Consider the following 20626-nt stretch of genomic DNA (forward strand, 5'->3'; position numbering starts at 1 on the left):
TATCATTCCAAACTATCTCCATTTCCATTTCTAGCCTCCGCTGTAGACTGTATTAATTTTGCTCAGATATTTTGGCCTGTGACTGCAAAGGTCGAAACCTTTAATGTTATATTTTTGGAATAATCTACTAACAAGTCCCAATAATAGCATCTTGGTAGCTATTACTGACGAAATTCGTCGTCAGTTAGACCAAGACGGATCAGCGCTATTGGTACTCTTGGACCTCACAGCTGCATTCGACACCGTGGACCATGACTTGCTGATTCATCTATTGGCTATGCCTGGTGTACGAGGTTTAGCCCTGAAATGGTTCAATTCGTTCCTCCGGGACCGGAGACAGAGTGTGGAGTGGTCAGGCCAAAGCTCTGAGAGCTCCTGCGTTTGCTGTGGAGTGAGTTCCCCAGGGTGCCATCCTCTTGCCCCTACTATTTAACATCTACATCCGGCCACTTGCTGGACTGGTGCGGAGCTTTGGCCTAGAGTGCTACCAGTATGCAGATGATACCCAGCTACTCTTGTGTCTTGAACCTGGGACAACCACCGCGATTCCTGAGAACTTTAGGCTGTGTTTGGAAGCAGTGATGAGTTGGCTGCGAGTGAGCAGACTAAAAGTGAATCCTGCTAAAACTGAGATCCTCTGTCCTGGCCAGCCGCCAGAATTAACCCAGTTTCTGCCTGATTTCGATGGGGAAGCTCTGGTTCCGTCTGCCACTGTTCAAAGTCTTGGGGTTGTGTTGGACTCATCGCTGACGATGGAGGCCCAGATCACTGCCATAAGGAAGCAGGCCTTTTCTCATCTTTGCCAGGCAAGGCAATGCTTTCGGTAGAAGCATTGGCAGCAGTAATCCACGCAACAGTTACCACTAGGTTGGACTATTGCAATGCCTTATATGCCGGCCTTCCGAAGTCAACAACCAGAAGATTCGGATGGCCGAAAATGCAGCGGCCAGGCTGCTAGCAGGATCATCTCTAACAGTGGTTCTCAACCTGTGGGTCCCCAGATGTTTTGGCCTACAACTCCCAGAAGTCCCGGCCAGTTTACTAGCTGTTAGGATTTCTGGGAGTTGAAGACCAAAACATCTGGGGACCCACAGCTGGAGAACCACTGTAATGCAGCTGCTCTACCCACCCATCCCAAGTATGTTTAGTAGACAATCTCTCCTTTCTCTTTCCTTCCTTCTCTTTTGTCTTTCCTTCCTTTTGTCTTTCCTTTATCCTTTCCTTCCTTTTCTTCCTTCCATCTACCCTTCCCTCCTTTTCATCCTTCCTTCTTTTGCTTCTTCAAAATCAATTTAGTATAGGTATAAACCAGTTTCTTAATCATACTTGGAAATAGTCAAAACTCCAAGTGACTGAAAATAAATTGTTAAAAATAAGTCGGTACATTTCCATTTTATTGCTTTTGAAGGTGGTGGTGGAATTTGTATTTTTCCATACATTGCTACCCAAAAAGTGGGGGGTGAGGGAATTGACTACATCGAGAGGACCAAAAGTAATGATAGAAATATGTGCTTGCACATAGTTCTACAAATAACTTGTTAAAATAGTGGCGCCAGACCGACGGATATTGGGACATGTGTCTCGGTTGTTCTCTGTCCGTACCAAGGGCATTGATGTGGTGAAGTCATGTTTTCCAGCTCTCCTTTGGCAACTGAGCAGAGAGCGGCAACCCTCCTCTCACATTCAACTGTCTTAGTTACACTCTTAGTGTTCAATAATGTTAGCAATGCAGTCTTAATATTGGCTATTTTGGGGGTTTTTTCCCCCCTGCAAAAGGGCAGTCTGCTTCAGAATGCTTTAAGAGCTGACCATTGCTATTTGAGTGCCTTGTTGTATTAAAATGGAATGGAATCAGTTCCTCCTCCTTCTTTCTTCAGGGTACATAATTCTACTCAGTGGCAAGGAGCATTGAAAGCATTTGTGAGCTACATGTGTGTGATCCATGAGTAGAAATAAAATCCCAAAGGTTTTGGAAAGGTTTGGATGATTCCTTGGTATATTTATATACAGATAGAGCTCTCAAAGTTACTTCTTAGTCTGCAAATAACAGAATTCCCTATTCAAAAAATATATTTTCCAAGCTTTGTTTGTATGTTACATAGTCGTAAAGGTAAAGGTTTCCCCTTGACGTTAAGTCTAGTTGTATGTATTGTCGAAAGCTTTCATGACCGGAATCACTGGGTTGTTGTAGGTTTTTTCAGGCTATATGGCCATAGTCTAGAGGCATTCTCTTCTGACGTTTCGCCTGCATCTATGGCAAGCATCCTCAGAGGTAGCGAGTTCACCTCACTACCTCTGAGGATGCTTGCCATAGATGCAGGCGAAACGTCAGGAGAGAATACCTCTAGACCATGGCCATATAGCCCGAAAAAACCTACAACAACCAAGTCTTGTTGTGTCCGACTCTGGGGGGTGGTGCTCTTCTCCATTTCTAAGCCAAAGAGCCGGCGTTGTCTGTAGACACCTCCAAGATCATGTGGCCAGCATGACTGTATGGAACGTTGTTACCTTCCCGTAGAAGGTATTGATATTCTCACATTTGCATGTTTTTGAACTGCTAGGTTGGCAGAAACTGTGGCTAACAGTGAGAGTTCACCCCACTCCCTGGATTCAGTCAGCAAGTTCAGCAGTTTAATTTTATTTATTTATTTATTTATTTATTTATTTGGGGTGCTTCTACCCCGCCCTTCTCAACCCCCTGGGGGGGGGGGACTAAGCCCGCCCTTCTCAACCCCCTAGGGAGGACTCAGGGCGGCTTACAAAAGGCACAATTCGATACCTAACAATTCACAAAATACAATACACAAATTTACCATATAATGTCAACAGTTATAACTAGTTAAAACAATCAAAACAGTACAATAGCAGCAATAAAATCATCTTGTGGTCAACGTTCGCCAATTCATAATCCGTAATCCCATCTAGCATCGTCATTGTCCTTTCCTACTCTGGTCGTCATTTGGTTGTCTTTGTTCATCTGCCAGATTACCCGAAGGCCTGGTCCCACATCCAGGTTTTTAGCTTCATAGAATCATAGAATCAAAGAGTTGGAAGAGACCTCATGGGCCATCCAGTCCAACCCCATTCTGCCAAGAAGCAGGAATATTGCATTCAAATCACCCCTGACAGATGGCCATCCAGCCTCTGCTTAAAAGCTTCCAAAGAAGGAATCTCCACCACACTCCGGGGCAGAGAGTTCCACTGCCGAATGGCTCTCCTCTTCTGAAGGAGAGGAGAGGAGGGATGTTGATGAACTAATCTCCCTGGGGAGTGCATTCCACAGGCGAGGGGCCACCACCGAGAAGGCCCTGTCCCTCGTCCCCACCAGTCTCACTTGTGATAAAGGTGGGGCCGAGAGCAGGGCCTCCCCAGCAGATCTTAAACTCAGAGGAACGTATGGTGGCAGCACAACTCCAGGGATTTCTGGTAGACACTGATTATCTAGATCCGGCACAGTCTGGCTTTAGGCTGGGACATGGAATTGAGACAACCTTGGTCGCCTTGGTAGATGATCTTCACCGGGAGCTTGACAGGGGGAGTGTGTCCCTGTTAGTTCTGCTGGTTAGTTTAACCTGCTGTGCCACTGAGGGCTCCATATAAATAAACATAATAGTAATAATAATATTAATAATGACATTAAGTCGAGTCATCTCCGACTCTGGGCGGTGGTGCTCATCTCCATTTCTTAGCTGAAGAGCCAGCGTTGTCCATAGACACCCCCATGGTCATGTGACCGGCATGACTTCATGGCGTGCCATTACCTTCCCTATTGATCTACTCACATTTGCATGTTTTCAAACTGCTAGGTTGGCAGAAGCTGGGGCTGACAGCAGGAGCTCACCCTGCTCCCTGGATTTGAACTGCCAACCTTTCGGTCAGCAAGTTCAGCAGGTCAGCGGTTTAACCTGCTGCACTACCCAGGAGCTCTATATGTTGCATACATAGCCCCCTCTCTATATGTATATATCTCAATGCTTGTTTTTTTTGTATCATGGATGCAGAATGATACTACATTTTAAAAATAAGCAAATACTTGAGTGCAGCATTAATGAAATAAAGTGGAAATCATTACCGAAAACCGGTTATACTGTATAATAATGTGCTCAGTGCACCATCTACTGATAAAAATCTAGAAGTGCAATGATACCAAATTGCATTCCTTTTTTAAATGATGGAATATTCTTAAATGGAGATATTTCCTGAAAGTGTATCATATCTTGAATCTTTTTTTAATTTCTGATTTTCATAGCACAATCCATTGAGATCCTTTATGCAATAGCCATGCTGTGTTGTCTAAGGCTTTCATGGCCGGAATCACTGGATTGCTGTGAGTTTTCTGGGCTGTATGGCCATGTTCCAGAAGCATTCTCTCCTGACGTTTCGCACACATCAATGTCAGGCATCCTCAGAGGTTGTGAGGTCTATGAGGTCACAAATATATAAACTTCACTTTCCTAGTTTCCAACAGACCTTCTGGAACATGGTCATACAGCCCAGAAAATTCTCAGCAACCCAATAGTCAAGTTTGTTGGCTTTTCTGAACATAAACTGGCCATGACTCCTCCTTTTTGACATTGACGAAACACTTCTGGGGAAAACTCAAGTTTGAATCTGGAATTTCAGAAATGGATCACACTGATTTTGAAATATAGATTTTATTTAAAAAAAATAAGATACTATTCCCTATAGGTATAATGTGGCTTCAAATGTATAGAAAATAGAAAATACTTATTAAAATCCTAGAATAGTTTGAGGGAGAGAGAAATGAATAGTTATTTAGCAGAACATTTTATGATGTGTAATACTTTACAGCTCTTTGAAAGTTGGTGAATATTTATTTTTAAGCACAACAACAACAATAACAACAACACTTTATTTATATTCTGCTCTTCTCCCGGTGGGGACTCAGAGCAGATTACAGTGTAAATACCGGCAAACATTCAATGCCTTGTCACAATGTAATGAGACTTACTTACTTAGGCGATCCCTCGTTGGACGAGTAAGATGGTCTTCCTTGATGACTATTTTTGTGGGTTTGTAGGTGGCTGTGGAGCCCTATTCTTGACCCGCATCTTCTCCCACAGTGAAGGCATTGGTTTCCAGGTGGAAGGTGGTCCCGGTTGGCTTGACGCGCCTTCCTCCTGGCACTTTTCTCTCTTTCACCCTCCACTCGTGCCTCCTCGAATTCTGCAGCACTGCTGATCACAGCTGACCTCCAGCTGGAGCGGTCAAGGGCCAGGGCTTCCCAGTTCTCACTGTCTATGCCAGAGTTTTTAAGGTTGGCTTTGAGGCCATCTTTAAATCTCTTTTCCTGTCCACCAACATTCCGTTTTCCGTTCTTAAGTTCAGAGTAGGGCAACTGCTTTGGGAGACGGTGGTCAGGCATCCGGACAAGGTGGCCAGCCTAGCGCAGTTGATGGCGGAGGACCATCGCTTCAATGCTGGTGGTCTTTGCTTCTTCCAGCACGCTGACGTTTGTCCGTTTGTCTTCCCAAGAGATTTGCAGGATTTTCCGGAAGCAGTGCTGGAATCGTTCCAGGAGTTGCATGTGACGTCTGTAGACAGTCCACGTTTCGCAGGCATAGAGCAGGGTTGAGAGGACAATAGCTTTATAGACAAGCCCCTTGGTCTCCCTACGGATGTCCCAGTCCTCAAACACTCTCTGCTTCATTCGGGAAAATGCTGCACTTGCAGAGCTCAGGCGGTGTTGTATTTTGGTGTCGATGTTGACTTTGGTGGAGAGGTGGCTGCCAAGGGAGCGGAAATGGTCAACATTTTCTAATGTTACACCATTAAGTTGTATCTCTGGCATTGGGGAGGGGATGGCTGGTGACTGCTGGAACAGCACTTTGGTTTTCTCGATGTTCAGTGACAGGCCAAGCTTCGTGTATGCTTCTGCGAAGGCAATGAGACACATAAAGACAAACAAAGGTAGAGACTTCTCCTTTCATTTCAGGTTTGGGAGGTGGTGCATAGAATCAGAGGGACCGCAGTCTTCATAACTTTCCTGCCACTTTTTATTCTTTGGAAATAATTTTGACTAATCCAAGCCGTTCTTGCATTGTTTCCTTAATATATATGCAGTGCAAGGAGATCCTCAAGACCAGCTTTTGGAAAATATAGCATAGAAAGACTCTGTTATGAGAAGGTGCCAAAACTCTGACTGAAAGTATTTTGACTGCAACCACAAAGGGAGATCTGGCTTGAAACGTAATCCCTTCCCATGTTCAAGAGTTCTCCAAGTAGGAATTAAGCAATGTTTATAGTATCTGTCATTTAAATTATTCTTTCTATTATGTTGTTGATTTTAGATTTTGGTTAATCTATAGAAAACGGGCTTTTGAGTTGAAAGCAGCCACTGTCTGTGATCTGTGACAACCCTGTTAAGAGTGATTTTCCTTTCTGATGTTTTATATATATATATATACACACACACACATACATACACAGTTTTATTTTCCATGAAAATCATTAGTTCCGAGTCTGGTTGAAATTAGACTGGGGGGAAAACTGGAGGTGTGGACAGAAAAGTGCTAAACTTATGACGGAGATGTTAAACTTCCTTTCTCAAGGATCATTCCACGTCACGGAGAAATCTCTTGTCAAGCAGTTTTGAAAAATTATCTGCGGGGGAAAAAAAGGGGTATTCCAGCTGTGTTAATAATTAAGTGCTATTGGGAGGCATTATGGTTTGCTAACCAGAAAGGCCCAGATTAAATCCTTGGCAACTTTAGTTGAAAGATCGGTGTATCAGGTGGTAGAAAAGGCCTCAAAACAAGAATCATAGAATCAAAGAGTTGGAAGAGACCTCCTGGGCCATCCAGTCCAACCCCATTCTGCCAAGAAGCAGGAATATTGCATTCAAAGCACCCCTGACAGATGGCCATCCAGCCTCTACTTCAAAGCCTCCAAAGAAGGAGCCTCCACCACACTCCGGGGCAGAGAGTTCCACTGCTGAACGTCTCTCACAGGAAGCTCTTCCTCATGTTCAGATGGAATCTCCTCTCTTGTAGTTTGAAGCCATTGTTCTGTATCCTAGTCTCCAGGGAAGCAGAAAACAGCCTTGCTCCCTCCTCCCTATGAATTTCTCTCACATATTTATACATGGCTATCATATCTCCTCTCAGCCTTCTCTTCTTCAGGCTAAACATGCCCAGCTCCTTAAGCCACTCCTCATAGGGCTTGTTCTCCAGACCCTTGATCATTTTAGTCGCCCTCCTCTGGACACATTCCAGCTTGTCAATCTCTCTCTTGAATTGTGGTGCCCAGAATTGGACACAATATTCTAGGTGTGGTCTAACCAAAGCAGAATAGAGCATGGGGAACATCACTTCCCTAGATCTAGACACTAGGCTCCTATTGATGCAGGCCAAAATCCCATTGGCTTTTTTTTCCCGCCACATCACATTCCTGGCTCATGTTTAACTTGTTGTCCACGAGGACTCCAAGATCTTTTTCACACGTACTGCTCTCAAGCTAGAATTGTAATACAGCAATGAATTGGAGGTTCATTAGGGGAAACATGGTGGCGCAATGGGTTAAACCCTTGTGCTGCTGAACTGCTTGAATCCATGAGATGGGGTGAGCTCCCATCTGCCAGCTCCAGCTCCTGCCAACCTAGCAGTTTGAAAACAAAGTGTGAGTAGATAAATAGGTACCGCTTTGGTGGGAAAAGGCAAAGAGATGCTCTAAGCCAGCGTTTCTCAACCTAGGGGACAGGACCCCGGGGGGGGGAGCAAGGGGGGTGTCAGAGGTGTCACCAAAGACCATAAGAAAACAGTATTTTCTGTTGGTCATGGGGGGTTCTGTGTGAGAAGTTTGTCCCACTTCTATTGTTGGTGGGGTTCAGAATGTGCTTTGATTGTAGGTGAACTATAAATCCCAGTGACTACAAGTCTTAAATGTCAAGGTTTATTTTCCCCAAACTCCACCACTGTTCACATTTGGACCTATTGAGTATTGGTGCCAAGTTTGGTCCAGGTCCATCATTGTTTGAGTGCATGGTACTTTCTGGTTGTGGGTGAACTACAACTACAAACCTCAAGGTCAATGTCCACCAAATCCTTCCAGTATTTTCTATTGGTCATGGGAGTTCTGTGTGCCAAGTTTGGTTCAATTCCATTGTTGATAGAGTTCAGAATGCACTTTGATTGTAGGTTGACTATAAATCCCAGCAACTACAACTCCCACATGACAAAATTACCCCCCCCCCCAATATGATTGTATCATGTATTTGTGTCAAATTTGGTCCAGTGAATGAAAGTGCATCCTGCATATCAGATATTTACCTTACAATTCATAACAGTAGCAAAATTATAGTTCTGAAGTAGCAACAAAAATAATGTTTTGGTTGGGGGTCACCACAACATGAGGAACTGTATTAAGGGGTCGCGGCATTAGGAAGGTTGAGACCCACTGTTTTAGGATGGTTGCCACCACAATTGCATGTGGGCACGTGAAGAAAGACCACTGACATTTCTGTGAATTTTCGTTGTGTCTTACATTTCCACCACCAGGTCGTCCCCAGCCGGAGATGATGTGGTTGAAGAAAAGAGTTTCTCCAAGAGGCCGTTTTTTAAGAGTGGAGAATGGCTCGTTGCTCCTGAACAACGTTTCCTGTGACGATGCCGGCGCCTACACTTGCACAGCCAGCAACGCCCTTGGACGAGCTCTAGCCACAACTATTATTCAACTGACTGGTCAGTAGAAAGTCAGATGTAGCAATCTCAGGTACACTCTTGGCCAATTATTGTGCTCCTTTCTCTTCTTTACCAAAGCTTTTAAAATAGAGATAAAGCCATGAAAAGGCTGATGTACCAAACCTTCACTCTAGCCATACATTTCCATCATGCGTGGACAGCCACTTCCTGAAGCAGGCAGTCTCACCTGTCTGTAGATACTTTCAGAGTCCTGATCTCTGAAGTAAAGCGATATTAGTGCTTGCAAAGTAATTAGTAAGAAAGGGGACTTTAGAGAGCAGGCCTTCTATTTTGGTTTTACTTCTCTTTCTTTCTAAACCCCATGTATTCAAGCCTTTTGTTTCCCTCCTGCCTGCGGAGGTCACGTCCCTTTTCTTCCCAGAAATTGGTTCACTCTGTAGCCAATTAAAATCCAGATTATTTGCTTGAAACTGGATTATATGGCAGTGTAGACTCATATAATTTAGTTCAAATTAGATCGTCTGGATTATCCGTTTTAAAAATCTGGATTATCTGTTTTGATGTTGTTGTTCATTTGTTCAGTCATTTCCAACTCTTCGTGACCTCATGGACCAGCCCATGCCAGAGCTCCCTGTCAGCCGTCACCACCCCCAGCTCCTTCAAGGTCAGTCCAGTCACTTCAAGGATGCCATTCATCCATCTTGCCCTTGGTCGGCCCCTCTTCCTTTTGCCTTCCACTTTCCCCAGCATCATTCCCTTCTCTAGGCTTTGCTGTCTCCTCATGATGTGGCATTCAAAGGATTTCCACTTTGTCTCTCGTCTCCTTCCCTCCAGTGAGCAGCCGGGCTTTATTTCCTGGAGGATGGACTGGTTGGATCTTCTCGCAGTCCAAGGCACTCTCAGCACTTTCCTCCAACACCACAGCTCAAAAGCATCTCTCTTCCTTCGCTCAGCCTTCCCGAAGGTCCCGCTCTCACATCCGTAGGTTACTACAGGGAAGACCATGGCTTTGACCAGGCAGATCTTTGTTGCCAGTCTGATGTCTCTACTCTTTACTATTTTATCGAGACTGGACATTGCTCTCCTCCCAAGAAGGAAGCGTCTCCTGATTTCCTGGCTGTACTCTGCATCTGCAGTCATCTTTGCACCTAGAAATACAAAGTCTGTCACGGCCTCCACGTTTTCTCCCTCTATTTCCCAGTTGTCAATCATTCTTGTTGCCATAATCTTGGTTTTTTTGATGCTTAGCTGCAACCCGGCTTTTGCGCTTTCTTCTTTCACCTTGATTAGAAGGCTCCTCAGCTTCTCCTCGCTTTCGGCCATCAGAGTGGTGTCATCTGCATATCTAAGGTTGTTCATGTTTCTTCCAGCCATTTTCACCTCAGCCTTGCATTCGTCAAGCCCCGCACATCCTCGCATGATGTGTTCTGCATACACGTTAAAAAGGTTGGGTGAGAGGATGCAGCCTTGCCGTACGCCTTTCCCAATCTTGAACCCGTCTCCTGTTCCGTGGTCAGTTCTGACTGTTGCTCCTTGGTCCTTGTACAGATTCCTCAGGAGAGAGGGAAGGGGGCTTGGGATGCCCATCCCGCCAAGAACTTGCCACAATTTATTGTGATCCACACAGTCAAAGGCTTTAGAGTAGTCAATGAAGCAGAAATCAATGTTTTTCTGAAATTCCCTGTACGCCTTTCCCAATCTTGAACCAGTCTGTTGTTCTGTGGTCAGTTCTTACTGTTGCTACTTGGTCCTTGTACAGATTCCTCAGGAGAGAGATAAGGTGATTTGGTATGCCCATTCTACCAAGAACTTGCCACAATTTCCGTTTTGATAATCTAGATTATATGGCAGTGTTGATCCAGCTTTTGTAACTTTTGTCTGGGAACGGAGTGTCCCATGAGGTTCAAGCCTCATAATGGACACATGGACCCAACCTCTTGGGGCTCTTGTATCAAAGTGTAGGTCATCTTTCATAGAAATGGATTTTTTTGGTTATGTTAGTAGAAAAAGGATGAACAAGGAAACAGTTGGGCTTCTGCATGGAGAAGGTGGTGAAATACTAACAGAGAAAAGGCAGAACTGCTCAACATCTTCTTTGCCTCAGTCTTCTCCCAAAAGGAAGTCAGTGTTCCATATGGAGCAGGCAAGGTGATAGGGAAAATACAAGCCAAAACAGGTAAAGAAGTAGTCAAGGAATATCTGGCTACTCTAAATCAGTGGTTCCCAACCTTTTTTTGACCAGGGATCACTTTGACCAGGGACCATTCTCCAACATTAGTACCAAAAGGGTTACAAATTGGCATTTTGTCAATTTTCAATTCGGTTTGGGTATCTGTAAATAACCCCAGGCCTGTCCCTGGGATTATTTGGAGTGCTGAGTCAGAAAATGGCATTGGCTAGACCACATCAGCTCTAGTTTCTGATACCGAACATACAACATCCAGTAGTTGCCATTTGCTCACTCACATTTTATAATCTAGAGCTGATGTGGTCTATCCAATGCAATTTTCTGAATCAGCACCCCAAATAACCCCAGGAACAGGCTTTAAAATGCAGACACCAAGAAAAAAAACTTTTTTTGGTTCGGCTGTGTTATTATTATTTCTCAACACAAGGGAATCAATGAAAACAGTACAAGAGGGAGAGGGAGGTCCGAGCTGATCATCATCACCTCCTCCTTTTCACACGTTGCTTTTATTTGTATTTAGAATGCTTGTTTCTAACTTAACATCATCAGTCTGCATGATTCAAATGTCACATTGTTTTTGTTTTTCTTCTACTTTAGATCAGAACTGTCAGGAGCCTGCTAATGGGACATCTATGGATCGTAAGAGAAAGCGTGTCCTCATGGCATCTGGGATTGGTACCAACATTACCGCCGTGCCTGGAGCTCTATTACGGATAGGTGCGGCTCAGAATTATACTTACTAACGTTGGCAAAGGGGCAGTCTTCTAAAGTTGTTGCCTTTCTATTGGTCGTTTAAGCCATATGTATTATTTCTCAGAACTGTATGGACATTTGCATACTGTGTAGTCTTTGAAATATCACAAACTCAAGTGCATCACTGCGCAATAATATTGAATATGTCAAAGAACAAGCCGTTAAGCCACCTGGCCATTGCACTAAAGAATAATTAGCTTTGGTTATGTTTTAATGGACTTTAGCTATGAATTTTTTATACTGCTATGTTTAATTCTGTTTTAATGTTTGCATATTTGCATATTTTAAATTGTGTGGTCATACTTTGAATGTAGAAGGGTTAAGGCTGGACATTAATAATCTATATAAATAAAAATGTAATGTTTGTTTGTGGGATTAACAGAACTCAAAAACCACTGGACAAATTGACACCAAATTTGGACACAAGACACCTAACAACCCAATGTATGTCCTTCACTCAAAAAATTATGATTTTGTCATTTGGGAGTTATAATTGCTGGGATTTATAGTTCACCAACAATCAAAGAGCATTCTCAACCTCACCAAGAATGGAATTGAACCAAACTTGGCACACAGTTCTCCCATAACCAAGAGAAAATACTGGAAGGGTTTGGTGGGCAGTGTCCTTTGGTTTTGGAGTTGTAGTTCACCTACATCCAGAGAGCACTGTGGACCCAAACAATGATGGATCTGGACCAAACTCTACATGAATACTCAATATGCCCAAATGTGAACACTGGTGGAGTTGGGGGAAAATAGAATCTTGACATTTGGGAGTTGTAGTTGCTGGGATTTATAGTTCATTACAATCAAAGAACATTCTGAACTCCATCTACGATAGAATTGGGTCAAACCTCTCACACAGAACCCCCATGTGGGCCACAGCAAGGTGTGACAGGGGATTGCTAATAATAATAATAATAATAATAATAATAATAATAATAATAACAACAACCTCAAAATCAAACTGCAAAGGCTCTGGCATAAACCAGTACAGGTGGTCCCAGTGGTCATTGGCACACTGGGTGCCATGCCAAAAGATCTCAGCCGGCATTTGGAAACCATAAACATTGACAAAATCACGATCTGTCAATTGCAAAAGGCCGCCTGACTTGGATCTGTGCACATCATTCGAAAAAACATTACACAGTCCTAGATGCTTGGGAAGTGTTCAACTTGTGATTTTATGATACGAAATCCAGCATATAGATCTCGTTTGCTGTGACATACTGTGCTTTTGTGTCTATGATGATGATGATGATGATGATGATGATGATGATGAATAACCCTGGCACAAGCCAGTAAAGGTGGTCCCAGTGGTGATTGGCCCACTGGGTTCAGTGCCTAAAGACCTTGGCCCGCACTTAAACACAATTGGCACTGGCAAGATTCCCATCTACCAGCTGGAGAAGGCCACTTCACTGGGATCTGCACACATTATTCGCCGATACATTGCACAGTCCTAGACACTTGGGAAGGGTCCGACGTGTGATGATAATAATAATAATAATAATAATAATAATATACATCACACAGTCCTAGATACTTGGGAAGGGTCCGACGTGTGATAATAATAATAATAATAATAATAATAATAATAATAATAATATACATCACACAGTCCTAGATACTTGGGAAGGGTCCGACGTGTGATAATAATAATAATAATAATAATAATAATAATAATATACATCACACAGTCCTAGATACTTGGGAAGGGTCCGACGTGTGATAATAATAATAATAATAATAATAATAATAATAATAATAATATACATCACACAGTCCTAGATACTTGGGAAGGGTCCGACGTGTGATAATAATAATAATAATAATAATAATAATAATAATAATATACATCACACAGTCCTAGATACTTGGGAAGGGTCCGACGTGTGATAATAATAATAATAATAATAATAATAATAATAATATACATCACACAGTCCTAGATACTTGGGAAGGGTCCGACGTGTGATAATAATAATAATAATAATAATAATAATAATAATAATAATAATATACATCACACAGTCCTAGATACTTGGGAAGGGTCCGACGTGTGATAATAATAATAATAATAATAATAATAATAATAATATACATCACACAGTCCTAGATACTTGGGAAGGGTCCGACGTGTGATAATAATAATAATAATAATAATAATAATAATAATATACATCACACAGTCCTAGATACTTGGGAAGGGTCCGACGTGTGATAATAATAATAATAATAATAATAATAATAATAATAATATACATCACACAGTCCTAGATACTTGGGAAGGGTCCGACGTGTGATAATAATAATAATAATAATAATAATAATAATAATAATATACATCACACAGTCCTAGATACTTGGGAAGGGTCCGACGTGTGATAATAATAATAATAATAATAATAATAATAATAATATACATCACACAGTCCTAGATACTTGGGAAGGGTCCGACGTGTGATAATAATAATAATAATAATAATAATAATAATAATAATATACATCACACAGTCCTAGATACTTGGGAAGGGTCCGACGTGTGATAATAATAATAATAATAATAATAATAATAATAATAATATACATCACACAGTCCTAGATACTTGGGAAGGGTCCGACGTGTGATAATAATAATAATAATAATAATAATAATAATAATATACATCACACAGTCCTAGATACTTGGGAAGGGTCCGACGTGTGATAATAATAATAATAATAATAATAATAATAATAATAATATACATCACACAGTCCTAGATACTTGGGAAGGGTCCGACGTGTGATAATAATAATAATAATAATAATAATAATAATAATAATAATAATAATATACATCACACAGTCCTAGATACTTGGGAAGGGTCCGACGTGTGATGATAATAATAATAATAATAATAATAATAATAATAATAATAATAATAATATACATCACACAGTCCTAGATACTTGGGAAGGGTCCGACGTGTGATAATAATAATAATAATAATAATAATAATAATAATAATATACATCACACAGTCCTAGATACTTGGGAAGGGTCCGACGTGTGATAATAATAATAATAATAATAATAATAATATACATCACACAGTCCTAGATACTTGGGAAGGGTCCGACGTGTGATAATAATAATAATAATAATAATAATAATAATAATAATATACATCACACAGTCCTAGATACTTGGGAAGTGTCCGACGTGTGATAATAATAATAATAATAATAATAATAATAATAATATACATCACACAGTCCTAGATACTTGGGAAGGGTCCGACGTGTGATAATAATAATAATAATAATAATAATAATAATATACATCACACAGTCCTAGATACTTGGGAAGGGTCCGACGTGTGATAATAATAATAATAATAATAATAATAATAATAATATACATCACACAGTCCTAGATACTTGGGAAGTGTCCGACGTGTGATCCAATCCAACAGCCAGCAGAGTGTCTGCTATGCACTCATCTTGTTGTATTTCCAATAATAATAATAATAATAATAATAATAATAATAATAGTAGCTAGGTTGCTGTGAGTTTTTTGCGCTGTATGGCCATGTTCCAGAAGCATTCTCGTCTGATCTTTCGTCTGCATCTATGGCAGGCGTCCTCAGAGGTTGTAAGGTCTGTTGGAAACTAGGCAAGTAATGTTTATATATCCGTGGAATATCCAGGCTGGGAAAAGAACGCTTGTCTGCTTGATGCAAGTGTGAATGTTGCAATCGGTCAGCCTGATTAGTAGTTGGCCACCTTGATTATAGCACCTGAGGAACCAACCTGGACACAGCATATTATTGGAGAACACAGAAATGCTGGACCACTCTCACAACCACCATGTCAGACTACACAAAGAAGCCATTGGAATCCACAAGCATGTGGACAATTTCAACAGAAAGGAGGAAACCATGAAAATGAACAAGATCTGGCTACCAATATTAAAAATCTCTAAAATTGCAACAGCACAACAACAGAGGGGAAACAAGCAAGGACATCTAATCACCTCTCAACAAAAGATTGCTCCAGGCACTGTCAGGCCATTATATGCTAACCAAGGTGATCAGTTGAAACATTCACACCTAGCCCCAGCAGAAAAGAGTCCTTTGTCCCACCTGGGTCATTCCACAGATATATAAACCCTTTTTTCTAGTTCCAACAGACCTCACAACCTCTGAGGATGCTTGCCATAGATGTAGGTGAAACGTCAGGAGAGAACAAAATCTGGCTACCAGTATTTTTAAAAAATCAGGACAGTAAATAAAGAGCAACACTCAAAAACAGGGGAATTCCAGACAGGAAACAATCAGGGTCAGCAAACACCTCCCAACAAAGGATTCCCCAGGCAGGAAGCAGCTAGGCTTTGAAAATGCAAGGCCATTAAGTTCTAATCAAGGTGGCCAATTGCAACATTTACAACAGACAAGAGTTCTTTCTCCTACCCTGGACATTCCACAGATATATCAACCCAAGGTCAACTACAACTCTAAAACCCAAGGTCAGATATTTACATAACGATTCATAACAGTAGCAAAATTACAATTATGAAGTAGCAATGAAAATAATTTAATAGCTGGGGGCCACCACAACATGAGGAACTGTATTAAGGGGTCGCGGCATTAGGAAGGTTGAGAACCACTGATCTACAGTAGTATAGAAAAGAGGCTGAACCTAACCTTCTTTTCTAGGTTGTCCAGTGTATCCTTCTAGAAAGAACACCATTCGCTGGTTCTTTAGAAATCAACCAGTTGAAGAAATTCAAGGCATCACATACAGAACCCTGGTCCACGGGCGCATCTTGGAAGTGAATTTTGTGTCTGACCATTTTGCCGGGCAGTACAGATGTGGGACTTCGTCAAGTGCCAAGCCGTTGTCAGTCTGGGTGAATGTCAAAAAGGAAGGTGAGTTGCAATCCCCAGGTTTCGAATCCTCACTTTGCTGTGTCCTGTGACAAACTAAATAATACCGGCTTTCAACCTCTGACTTGGCCACGGTAGTCCACGCTCTGGTTACATCCCATCTAGACTACTGCAACGCTCTGGGCACCACAATTCAAGAGAGCTATTGACAAGCTGGAATGTGTCCAGAGGAAGAGGGCGACTAAAATGATCAAGGGTCTGGAGAACAAGCCCTATGAGGAGCGGCTTAGGGAACTGGGCATGTTTAGCCTGAAGAAGAGAAGGCTGAGAGGAGATATGATGAGAGCCATGTATAAATATGTGAGAGGAAGCCACAGGGAGGAGGGAGCAAGCTTGTTTTCTGCTTCCTTGGAGACTAGGACGTGGAACAATGGCTTCAAACTACAAGAGAGGAGATTCCATCTGAACATTAGGAAGAACTTCCTGACTGTGAGAGCCGTTCAGCAGTGGAACTCTCTGCCCCGGAGTGTGGTGGAGGCTCCTTCTTTGGAAGCTTTTAAGCAGAGGCTGGATGGCCATTTGTCAGGGGTGATTTGAATGCAATATTCCTGCTTCTTGGCAGAATGGGGGTGGACTGGATGGCCCATTAGGTCTCTTCCAACTCTTTGATTCTATGATTCTATGATTCTCTACGTGGGGTTGCCTTTGAAGACGGCTCGGAAGCTCCAGCTAGTCCAATGCTCGGCAGCCATGATACTAACAGGAGCGGAGCGCAGGGAGCATACAACTCCTCTGCTGCGCCAGCTCCACTGGCTGCCCATTTGCTACGGGCTCAATTCAAAGTGCTGGCGTTGGTCTATAAAGCTCTAAATGGTTCTGGCCCAAGTTACCTATCCGAACAGATCTCTGCCTATCAGCCCGCCAGGACCCTAAGATCTTCTGGTTAGGCCCTGCTCTCGATCCCGCCTGCTTCACAGGTGCGGCTGGCGGGGACGAGAGACAGGGCCTTTTCTGTGGTGGCCCCCCGGCTGTGGAACGCCCTTCCCATGGAGGTAAGATCAGCCCCCTCGCTAATGGTGTTCCGAAGAAGATTAAAAACTTGGATGTTTGAACGGGCATTCGGTTAAACAGTGCAATGAATGTGATGATTACAGGAATTGGAAAATTGGACGACGGATTGGATCACGACTCTAGTTATGAGATGCATTGTGTTGTCTATTGTTGTGTCAATATTGTATATTATGCTTTTATGGTTTTAAATTGTATATCGTTGATTGATTCTTATCCTTGTTGTAAACCGCGTTGAGTCGCCTGTTGGGCTGAGAAACTGCGGTATACAAGTAAAGTAAATAAATAAATTTATCCTTAGTAATGGCTATAAATCAAAGTGAATTCCCCCCGAAATCTCTCCAGTATTTTTCTTTGGTCATGGGGGTTCTGAGTGCCAAATGTTGTCCAGGTCTATTATCAGTGGGAGTCACAGTGCTCTGACTTGATGCAGGATGATCTATAACTTCCATCATCATTTATTTATTTATTTAAAACATTTATATTCCGCCCTTCTCACCCCGATGGGGACTCAGGGCGGAGCACAGCATATATACGGCAGCCAGGCTGTTAACTGGCGCTCCTTACAGGGAGAGGTCAACCCTCCTGTTTAAGGAGCTCCATTGGCTGCCATTCATTTTCCGGTCCCAATTCAAGGTGCAAGTGCTTACTTACAAAGCCCTAAACAGTTTGGGACCCGCCTACCTGCGTGACCGCATCTCTGTGTACGAACCCACACGATCTCTTCGTTCATCTGGAGAAGCCCTGCTCACAATCCCACCTCCATCACAAGCGTGATTGGTGGGGACGAGGGAAAGGGCCTTCTCAGTGGTGGCCCCACGACTCTGGAACTCCCTCCCCAAGGACATCAAGCATACCCCAATGTTGGCAGTCTTTAGAAGGAGCTTGAAAATGTAGATCAGTGGTTCTCAACCTTCCTAATGCCGCGACCCCTTAGTACAGGTCCTCATGTTGTGGTGACCCCCAACCATATTATTTTCGTTGCTACTTCATAACTGTAATTTTGCTCGTGTTATGAATGGTAATCTAAATATCTGATATGCAGGATGTATTTTCAGTCACTGGACCAAATTTGGCACAAATACCCAATACACCCAAATTTGAATACTGGTGAGGTTGGGGGTGATTGATTTTGTCATTTGGTAATGCTGGAGTTGCTGGGATTTATAGTTCACCTAAAATCAAAGAGCCTTCTGAACTCCACCAATGATGGAATTGAATCAAACTGGGCACACAGAATTCCCATGACCAAGAGAAAACACTGGGAAGGTCTGGTGGACATCGACCTTGAGTGTTTTGGAGTTGTAGTTCACCTACATCCAGAGAACACTGTGGACTCAAGCAATGATGGATCTGGATCAAACTTGGCACAAATACTCAAAATGCCCAAATGTGAACACTGTTAGAGTTTGGAGAAAATATGCCTTGCCATTTGGGAGTTGTAATTGTTGGGATTTATAGTTCACCCACAATAGAATAGCATTCTGAACCCCACCAATGATAGAATTGGACCAAACTTTCCACACAGAACCCCCATGACCAACAGAAAATACTATGTTTTCTGATGGTCTTTGGCGACCCCTCTGACACCCCCTCGCGACCCCCATGGGGGTCCCGACCCCCAGGTTGAGAAACACTGATGTAGATGTTCCAGTGTGCCTTCCCTGAGTAAGGAATTCCAAGCAATATGTCCTAAGTGCACTTTACAAGAGATTTAGAACTGTCTGCACATTCACCTATCTCTAAAATATCCATCCTATTTTCCCTTGGACATGCCCAGCATTTTAAAATTTTTAATCCTTACATTTGGCCCTGTCACAGGTTTTTAAAATACGGCGCGTCATTATTGTATTGTTTTGCTTTGTTACGAGTTATTTATTGTTGTTTTGTTGCTGTTATGTTTTATGATGTATTTGGGCACCGAGTCCTGCGGGAGATGGTAGTGGGGTATAAATAAAGGTTTCATAGAATCATAGAATCAAAGAGTTGGAAGAGACCTCATGGGCCATCCAGTCCAACCCCATTCCACCAAGAAGCAGGAATATTGCATTCAAATCACCCCCGACAGATGACCATGCAGCCTCTGCTTAAAAGCTTCCAAAGAAGGAGCCTCCACCACACTCCGGGGCAGAGAGTTCCACTGCTGAACGACTCTCACAGTCAGGAAGTTTTTCCTCGTGTTCAGATGGAATCTCCTCTCTTGCAGTTTGAAGCCATTGTTCCGTGTCCTAGTCTCCAGGGAAGCAGAAAGGAAGCTTGCTCCCTCCTCCCTGTGGCTTCCTCTCACATATTTATACATGGCTATCATATCCCCTCTCAGCCTTCTCTTCTTCAGGCTAAACATGCCCAGCTCCTTTAGCCGCTCCTCATAGGGCTTGTTCTCCAGACCTTTTATCATTTTAGTCGCTCTCCTCTGGACACATTCCAGCTTGTCAATATCTCTCTTGAATTGTGGTGCCCAATTATTATTATTACTATTATTATTACAGTAAACATTCAATGCCGGGACACACATTCTTATATGTGTACATAAACATTACAAATATTTATCTCAATATTAAAATACACCATTTAAAATCATCCTAGTCATCCATGTCAAATCTAATCAGCCTGGTAATCTTTCCTATTGCTGCTTTATTGCCCTGGTCCGAAAGTTTGGTCTCACAGCCAAGTTTTGACCATCCTTCTAAAGGACAGGAGGGAGGGAGCTGACCTGATCTCACCAGGAAGGGAGTTCCATAGCTGGGGAGCAATCACCAAGAAGGCCCTGTCTCTCATCCCCACCAATCGTGCCTGTGACAATAATAATAATAATAATAATAATAATAATAATAAAACTTTACCCCGCTACCATCTCCCCAAGGGACTCGATGCGGCTTACATGAGGCCAAGCCCACAATACAACAATAAACAATAACAATAATACAAAACAATAAATAAACTCATAAGCAAAAATAAGCAATAAACATTAACAGTAACTTGATGCGTTTAAAAACCTATGGCTGGGCCAAATGTAGTAATTAAAAATTCCAAAAAATAATGCTGGGCATGACAAGGTGACATGCACACACTTTGATCCAAAT

The 20626-nt window shown here is 42.4% G+C and overlaps 1 protein-coding gene across 1 annotated transcript in view; it reads left to right on the top strand.

Moving 5' to 3' along the window:
* Positions 1–20626, top strand: part of ADAMTSL3 (ADAMTS like 3) — a 218405-nt gene that overhangs the window by 189705 nt on the left and 8074 nt on the right. Inside the window, exons 24-26 of the mRNA XM_067471432.1 lie at positions 8517–8699; positions 11446–11565; positions 16305–16517. Of these exons, the coding sequence (XP_067327533.1) occupies positions 8517–8699; positions 11446–11565; positions 16305–16517 (516 nt within the window). The remainder of the gene's footprint in view (positions 1–8516; positions 8700–11445; positions 11566–16304; positions 16518–20626) is intronic.

The sequence above is a fragment of the Anolis sagrei genome, chromosome 9 (genome assembly GCF_037176765.1).
Source record: "Anolis sagrei isolate rAnoSag1 chromosome 9, rAnoSag1.mat, whole genome shotgun sequence".
Classification (NCBI taxonomy): Eukaryota; Metazoa; Chordata; class Lepidosauria; order Squamata; family Dactyloidae; genus Anolis; species Anolis sagrei.